At 43.6% G+C, this 9,253-nt stretch overlaps 1 protein-coding gene across 2 annotated transcripts in view; it reads right to left on the reverse strand.

The window, feature by feature from the left end:
• Positions 1-3,060, reverse strand: part of USP47 (ubiquitin specific peptidase 47) — a 65,912-nt gene extending 62,852 nt beyond the window's left edge. For both annotated transcript variants that reach the window (XM_083355783.1, XM_083355782.1), the window contains exon 1: positions 2,769-3,060. In XM_083355783.1, coding sequence (XP_083211909.1) covers positions 2,769-2,807 — 39 coding nt within the window. In that variant the 5' untranslated portion in view covers positions 2,808-3,060. The remainder of the gene's footprint in view (positions 1-2,768) is intronic.
• Between the last annotated feature and the right edge of the window lie 6,193 nt (positions 3,061-9,253).

Raw genomic sequence — 9,253 nt, forward strand, 5'->3', positions numbered from 1 at the left:
ACTTGTTATATTAAGCTGTCACACATCTAAAAGTTGCTTCAATATCAAAACCTAAGATTTCTGCAATTTGTCCCAATATGCTATCATGCAAGGGTATTGACAGTACTTCTGTATACTTAACCTACATTTTCTTTTAAAGTGGCAACATATTTAGTCTGATGTACAAGTGACATCTACAGATGATTACGCCATTTTAAACTATGCCATTTTCTTTCTTTGAAATGTGCTTATGGGAACCAGGACTTATGAATAACAAAAATTATTTATCAAATTTCTACACCACACATCTTACCTAAGTGACTCTTGGCAGTTTACAAATAAAAAATATTAAATCAGCTTTCTGAGAATTATTACATTTTCTATAACAAGCCGGCCTGGCCTAATGGCTCATGGGTTTAGATTTTAATATTTTTTTAATGTATTTTAATTCATTGTTCTTAGTTTCTGGGCACCTGTTTAATCTCTTTTAATGTTTGTATTCTTGTATTTTTATATGTTTGCCCTGTTCACCGCCCTGAGTACTTTGGGAGAAGGGCGGTATACAAATAAAATTATTATTATTATTATTATCTGCTTTTTTTCCTATATGAGAAGGAATGTACCGTAAACTGAGACTCTGTTTGATATAGTGGTTAAGGTGCTGTTTTAGGAGATTATGAGCTCTAGGCCTCCCTTTGGCCTTCTGGGTCAATCTTCTCTAAGCCCTTCATAGAAAATAGGAGGCAAGTAATTTAGGTATGTTTGTCATTCTAAAATGATCAAATATATTGTATATCGAAAAGATAAAAATGTAATAATAATGTTGTTCACTGTTATGTTCAATTCTTCGCAAATCCATGGACCATAGCATTTCTTGTCCTCCACTGTTTCCCAGAATTTGCCCAAATTCATATTCATTGTCTTAATGACACTATCCAACCATCTCTTAATAATAAATATTACATGTCAAACTGATAAAGTCTTGGAGCATAACACACCAGATTTAATTATGGTTGAAAAATAGAAAGTGTGGATAATACCAAAGGATGTAGAATAGAGGAGAGAGAATTGGAGAAGATCACAACATATCAAGATCTGAAAAATCAAAGTTTAAAGATTATGGCATAAATTGGCAGTGGTGGTTCTAGTGGTTATCAGGAACTGGGTGCCATATCAATAAGGTTGGACAGCACCTAGAAAATCTGTGCATTGAGAAAATTTCCATTTTTCAATTACAAAAGGTCACTTTGCTTGGGATTGCATATATGTTAGGCCAGTACATTATGACATCTTAGGTTCCTGGGAAGAATTCAAAGTGAACTTGAAGCCAACACTGGCTAAAGAACTGGCAGCTGTGATTTCACATTGTTGCATATAATATTGTCTTCTCAAATGAACTTTCAATCACAAGGGACAAATATGAGATCCACTAAGCCTAATTGCAACTCACTAAGCAGACATTCCATAGGCCACTGAATAAATCACAGTATCCTTTACTATGCATAGTGATTCTATGGCAGACAAATTGAATAGATAAGATCCCTTCAAAAGATAAAATTTGACAGCTACAGTTCTATGTGGAACACTGTCGCTATTGCTGCTGCTTCTACTACTACAGTTCTGTTGTTATGGTCTATCAAGTCTGATTCCCAGTGACTACAGGAACAAGTCCATGCAGTTTTTCTGGCAACATTATCAGAAATGGCTCACCAGTATCTTCTTCCTAGGGCTGAAAGAGGTAAGTCTGGCTCAAAGACATCTAGTTGGCTTCTGTGCCTAAAACAGGATGAAAACTCAAGGCTTCCGTGGTCTCTCAATCCATTCCCTTAACCAATCTGACTCCAATACTATTTACACCATCGAATTGTCAATAAAACTATCAGGGATAAAATCAATAATCTTAATAATGATACTCACAAAAATAAGTGCAATTTATAAGGCAATTAAAATAGCTTAAAGCTCATTTTAATAGATGTGGTAGCAATTGCAAGTGTGTGTGTGTATGTATACACACACACACACACTATCCACTGTAATTCACAAAATTTAGTTCTTAAAACTGTAACTGAAAAAGAAGCTCCTCTTTCAACTGTTATCCACACCTGCAAACACCAAGAGAGCAAACCCGTGGCCTTGTTTTTTTCGGAGTTCTCACTAACCATAATTGTCTTCAACTCTTCCAAGGATGCTTTTCTATCTCTCTGGGGCGAACGCAAAGCCAGCAAACGACTCTGCGTTTTAACTGCTTTCTCTCTCATCAAAGCTGCCCTTGAGGAGAAAAACGGAAAGCCTCCCAAAGGTCTTCCTTACCTCCCTAGCCGGAATGACAACCCCTCAATCTCTGTCTGCTCACCCACGGCTGACAGCTGACAGCTTCCCCTACCCCCGACCCCTAAACCCTCCGGCCCTCTGGCGATAATGTTCTCTCAAGCGTCCTTTTTCCCAGCGCATTGCCGTAGGGCCTCTCCGGGCGGCTGGCTAGGCCTTTCCTAAGATGCCGCTCCGCTGGAACCCAGCCGCTTCTCTCCGCCCGACGGCCAGGCTTCTTCGCAGCGAGTCCGCTTCCACCACTCGCCAGCTCGCTTGCGGTGAGGGGATTCTCCGCCAAGCCGCCTGACACTCCTTTACCTAACCCCCCCCCGCCCCAAGCAGGCCTTCCCTCGCGCGCCTCTTCGCTCTCCGCCCGGCTTCTCCGGCGCGGCAGAGGCGTCGCTTGGCCTCCCCTCTTTCCTTCGCCGCCCGCAGGCGCGCGGCCCGTCCCGAAGAAGCGTGCGCGAAGGAGCGCTCACCTCTTTAGGGACCAGCTGGTTGTCTTCGCTGGGCACCATGGCCAGTGGCGCAGCAGCCTGGGGCCGGCGGGGGGGGGGAGTCGGGCGGCGAGTCGTCGTCAGCAAGAGGAGCCTCCGGAGGAGGAGGAAGAGGAGGAGATGGAGGGAGAAGGCGGCGAAGGGTGTCGCGGGAGACTCATCCTCACGTTCCTCCCTCCGCTTGTCTCTTCCTAACCGCCGTCCTCCCCCCCTGCCTGGCCCCTACCCTTCCACTCAGCGAAGGCACCCTCCCCCTCGCCGTCTGCGCCAATCAATGGCAAAATGGCCGACGACAGCTTTCTCGCGAGAAGTCGCCGGAGTCGTCCCTCACGGCGGTCCCGGTTCTGCCTCTCGCGACCTGTTTCTCCCCGCTCTTCCGCCCCCCTCCCCGCGCCCCTCAGCGTGGTAGCTGAGGCTCCGAACCGTCCCTGCTTCTCCGGAGTGCGGCTAGTTCCGCCGCCGTGGGTGACGGGGCGGCGTGCGCGCTCTCTGGAAAAACACGGGCAAGCTAGCCTCGTTTGCTAATTTAAATAGCCAGGATGACGTCTAAGCCCTCTCAGGCGAACAAGCGTAGTCTTATTTATTTATTTGTTTGTTTGTTGAAGTTTATTTCCCTCTCACGTTAGGAAACCTACCAACGCTTCCGTGTTTCGCTGCCCTCAAAGAAAAGCACTATGCAGGTCTTCAATGTGTTGCAGTTGCCATTAGGGAGCTCAAATTGTAGCTGTACACGCGCGCGCACAAACACATTTTTCGAGTGCGAGTAATGGGAGACCACTTTATTTAGCGTTAACTGTTTAAAATGATATTATGCATGTTACTCTTCCTGCACGTTATTAAAAGTCAAGTCTGGTCCTTTTAAAAAACAATTGAGATAATGTTGTGGTTGCCAAACAGAAAATGTTTTGCAAGTTTTAGCGGACTTGTATTTGTTTAATCGCGTCGTTATCTCACCTTTAGTTCAGACCTGCCAAGAAGGTAAAGGGAGTCTTCTCCCAGACAGCCTTCAAGTACCTGCCTTTTTTTCTTTTCTATAAATGGGCTATGTAACATGCCAAATCATAATAATTTGTCCAGTCTTGATTGTATGATCCCAACAATTGTGGTTTGTGAAGCACTGTTTTACATATTGTGCAAGCCAGCTAATACAGATTTTTATTGTATAAACTATTGTTAAGCACACTGTGTTTTTATTTGTTGCCCTATTGTTGTGGCAAATTGTTGGAAATAAAACGCAAAGCTATATACAACAAAGGGAGCCAAGCTACATTTTAACCATTTTACATACATTAAGATATGCACGTTTGTGAGGATTACATACACTTACATGAACGGATATAATGAATGGATGCATATTTTTATATTTGCTGTTCTTCTGTACACAGTAAATACTGTATAAAGTGTATAAATTATAGGATTGCCCATAAATCATAGCTTCTCTTCCAAATGATGAGTAGAAGGAATTTCTTGTTTCAGTAGCATTTACAGGTGTAAATGCATTAAATGCATTTAATAGATGTATCACAATGAAAAGTAGCCATCACAAATAAGACCAAGGTTGAAATTTTGGTACTGTACTTAAAATGAAAAGGATAGAGAAGAGTTTCAAAAGGATTTTTCAACACTAGAGAATTATCATTACAATCAAAGGTGTCAGTCAAACTAACAGAACTTGAAATTAAATCAATAGGTTTTAAACTGATCTTATGGCTCCAGAAAGCAATTTACGATTTGGCAATTGTAAGCAGTGCAGAAAAGCAGATAATGATTGTGCTTGCATATTTTTAGGTTAAAAATGAGTAAGAAGGGACCCAATAAAACTACAAAATAATTCATGATTGTTGTTGTTAGCTGCGAAGTCGTGTCAGACCCATCGTGACCTTATGGACAATGTTCCTCCAGGCCTTCCTGTCCTCTACCATCTTCTGGAGTCCATTTAAGCTCATGCCTACTGCTTCAGTGACTCCAGGCACCTCATTCTCTGTCGTCCCCTTCTTCTCTTGCCCTCAATCTTTCCCAGCATTAGGCTCTTCTCCAGTGAGTCCTTTCTTCTCATTAGGTGGCCAAAGTATTTGAGTTTTAGCTTCAGGATCTGGCCTTCTAAAGAGCAGTCAGGGTTGATCTCCTCTAGGACTGACTGGTTTGATCGCCTTGCAGTCCAAGGGACTCGCAGGAGTCTTCTCCAGCACCATAGTTCAAAGGCCTCAATTCTTTGGAGCCTTTTTTATGGTCCAATTTTCACTGCCATACATTGCAACTGGGAAGACCGTAGCCTTTACTATACGTACTTTTGTTGATAGGGTGATGTCTCTGCTTTTTAGTGTGCTGTCTAGATTTACCATGGCTTTCCTCCCGAGGAGCAAGCGTCTTTTAATTTCTTGACTACAGTCCCCATCTGCAGTGATCTTGGAGCCCAGGAAAATAAAATCTGTCACTACCTCCATTTCTTCCTCATCTATTTGCCAGGAATTGAGAGGGCCGGATGCCATGATCTTGGTTTTCTTAATGTTAAGTTTCAACCCAGGTTTTGCACTCTCCTTCACCCGCAACAAGAGGCTCTTTAGTTCTTCAATTCATGATACCAAGAAAATTAACAGGGTTCTGCAATGTGACTGAAATTAGGGAAATTCAGGTCAAATAGAAGTACTTTAAAACAACAAAATCATTCATGCTGGATTAGACATTCCTTTTGGTTTAATCTAGAGCAAGTGTTTGTACATCTTGAAAGAAAAAAATGATTTGTTTCTACATAAAAAATTAAGACTTATTGTATATTCTTTAAATATTTCTTCTGCTTCTCAACTGCAAACAGTACTACATAGTGCTCATTCATTATATCTTCTCTTGGAGGACTTGATCAGGCATTGTTGTCATAGAAGTCAATCAATAATTGATTCTGTATAATGCATACAAAAAGGTATAAATTTCTTTCTTTGTAACTGAATGATGCATAGCAAAGTGTGAACTTTCTTAGTACTTAGTTCATAAACAATAAAGGTCCTTGTTTTCCAAGTCTAATAAGAGAAAGCTCAAGTAATTGGAGAAGGGAAGGGTGAACATAATCTCTCAGACAAGAGTACATAGAACAAACAGAGAAGATTACTGGTAAGTTGTTTTTGATCCATAGAGTGGAATATTTCCCTTTAGGCAGAGTTGTTGAAGCCAAATTCCTCTACAGTGCTTTAATCAGAATAAAAATCAAGAGGCCTACCTACAAACAAAAGAGCTAGTGGTGAGTAGCAAAGCTGATGCTAGTGCTTTGAGCCTATCCAGACCAATATAATTTCTATAATTTTACCTGTGTGTTTAGACAGCTCAGTCTCACACTATCCCTCATATTCACAAACATATGCACATACGTTCCCCTTAGAAATGTTCTGGGCATGGCCATCGATACAAAAAACATCTTTGCAAGACCGATGGAGCTGTTATGGCACAGTGGGAATGAGTTATGAAACTAATTCTGCCCTACGTGTTCAACATTTTCCCCAATGCTACAACTCTCATTACATTTGTTTGTGACCCCCAAGTAGGTCATGACCAACAGTTTAAGAAGCCTGCACCTCCTACATTTTGTGCCAAGGTAACTCCCTTCCCCACATTATAAGACTTGTGTCTCTTCATTAGGGCATATCCTCTGGCATGACAGGTTGGCATTTGGCCACTTCCCCACTCCTCATATTTAAATACTGAGATGTGGGAAGGGCAAGCATTCTCTCCAATGAATATATAGGGCAGGGGTCAGCAACCTGAAAAAGCAAAAGAGCCACTGGGAACCGGTTCCATCACACATAAAAAAAAGTGGGAGCCGCGTGCGTGTGTCCATGCACGCGCATGCGCAAAAACGTTTTGCGCATGCACAAAACGTTTTGTTTCTTGCGCGTGCGCAGATGCGCGCACACGGTTGCCACTTTATGTGTGATAGAACCGGTTGCGCGGCGGCGATGGCCCGTTTGCAGAGCCGACATTAATCTGGCACCCAGTCAAACGGTCACCTCCTTATTGTGATGCCATCTTTCAACCACCTGCATAAAATTTTCTGGCAAAGCTTCCGTAATCTTAGAAGTACAGGGAGAAAGAAAAGCAACATGGGGAAAGGCAACTTTTTTCCCCCAGCTCCGCAAACGAAAAGCGCCACGCGCCTGAGTCTCAGAGCACGCCTGAAGGGGAAGTGAGAATCCAGGCGACAGGGAGGCCGAGTGTGTGTGTGTGGGGGGGGTTCATTCTCCCCATTTCTCACAACCAGGTCGCAAGGGGTTTTGCCCTCGTTGCCTGTGGACGTGCAGGACAAGTCCTCCGTCCCAGCCACGCTAAAAAAAAAAAGTTCCTCCTTAGCCGAGCGCCTTGGGAAACAGCATCGGCGGCAAAGATGGGCAAAGAGGAGAGACGTTTCCCCTCACGTAAAACGCCTAGTGTTATACTGTGTTCCTTTCGGGGGGCGAGGTGGGGGGTGGAAGGAGGGGAAGGGGAATCCATTTTATTTTATTTTAAAGGAAATGTAAGCTTGTTTGTCATCAACATCAGACCGCGACAAGCCTGACTGGCTTCTTTTAATCCCCTGGCGGAGGGCTGCAATCAATGCCTTAATCATGGCTTTTAGCATTTCCCTTGCAAATCTGCGCCGTTTGGACTTGTCACTGGGCACGTGGATGGTGCCAAAGACACCACATTCAAGGCTTTCCAGGAAATAGTTGCAAGCTGAACAATAGCGCTTCAAAGCGTAGGGCACTCACCATCACCAACACCCCCGCGCGCGCGCCCCTGCAGGTATAGAGAAGTTATGCGAGGGATACCGACGTGCGCAGGCCCAGGTCAGTTTCCTTAGAAACTGGCAAGTTATGTGTGCTTTGCAATATGTAGAGTTTAGTAACGGGCCGCGGCAACTTTCCATTCGGAGAGGTACACGCGCAGCTCTCCAAAGGTTTGGAGAGCTGCGCGCACACCTCCACCCATTCGGAGAGGTGCGCGCGCGGCGCCACCCATTTACAGACCTGCTGCTGCGGCCCGTTTGCAGAGCTACTGCCTTCCTCTGAAGGCGGCAGCTCTGCAAACGGGCCGCAGCTGCTTTCCCAAAGAGCGGCGCCACTGCCCGTTCGGGCAGAGGTGCGCGTGCACCTCCGCCTGTTCAGAGAGGTGCGCACGCACCTCTTGGAACGGGCAGTGGCGCCGTCCGTCAGGAAAGCTGCCGCGGCCCGTTTGCAGGCTACCGCTTCTTTCCCGACAAGCGGCACCACTGCCCGTTCGGGTGGAGGTGCACGCGCAGGTGCACGCGCACCTCCACCCGTTCGAAGAGGTGCGCGTGCACCTCCGCCCTTTCGAAGAGGTGTGCGCGCACCACTGCCCGTTCGAAGAGGTGCGCACGCACTGGGTGACTGGGAGCTGCAGGAGACGGCTCAAAGAGCCGCATGTGGCTCCGGAGCTGCGGGTTGCCGACCTGTGATATAGGGGATCCCACTTAATACTACCATACTTTTACAGCAGAACGTATTTGGTTGTAATTTGCTCAAAACTTCTAAACTGCCGAAAGAAGGTGCCCAGGCATGGAGCAAATTGCTTAGTGATGATGAAAATGATATAATGAAGGGTTCTGTTGATGTAATATGCCCCCATCTGAAACAGTTCAATGACTTGCTGTTCAGAATAAAGGCTAGTAACATTTTGATTAAGCAGTGTATTTTGTGAATATTGTATTCAATTTCAAAATAACGTAATGACCTTAATGACTCCTAAAATTTTAAGGAAATTGAAATTGACAGAGGGACTCGAGATTTTTAAGAAAACAAAGTAGCCCTCCTATCCCCTGACTCCAATTATCTTAGGAAAAAAACATGATTTATCATACTTTCTAAAAACAGTACATTAGGTGGATTATCTTCTACAAAAGTGCAAAAAAATGTTTAAGGCTAACTGATACCACTTCTTTCTAACATAATGTATTCATAGTACTATGATGTATTTTGCCTGATCAATATAAAATATTCCTCCTTTAAAATTGCTGTAATTGCTAAAATGTTGATTTCTTATTCACTTTTATGAATCTGTAAGAATGCTAAAAATTGACAAGATTTAGATATTTTCTCCCAATGCATTCTGAGATTTGTCAACTTCCTGAGATCTGGGCATTTATTTTTATTTTTTTTAAAAAATAATGTTTTATTTTAAGAGTTAATAAATGACAAGCCTATTCACATCTCACTTGGCACTTCCCAGGCCTTGCTCCCTATTTTTTGAAAGACACTTTTAATTTAAAATAATAATCGTGAAAGCTGTAATGATACAAAGAAAATTGCCAGCCTCTAGCATCATTTTTATTTACAAAGATGCCTCTAGGTATCCGCAGACTTCAAACACAGTCTTACAGACTGCTACTAAAACTTTTACCTTTGAGAGACAGTTAATTATAAGAGGCTTTCTTGAGGAAAGGGCTAAAGAATTAGGAAGGAATATATTGTGTAGTGGATTCTTGG

Source organism: Vipera ursinii, assembly GCF_947247035.1.
Source record: "Vipera ursinii genome assembly, chromosome: 1".
NCBI lineage: Eukaryota > Metazoa > Chordata > Lepidosauria > Squamata > Viperidae > Vipera > Vipera ursinii.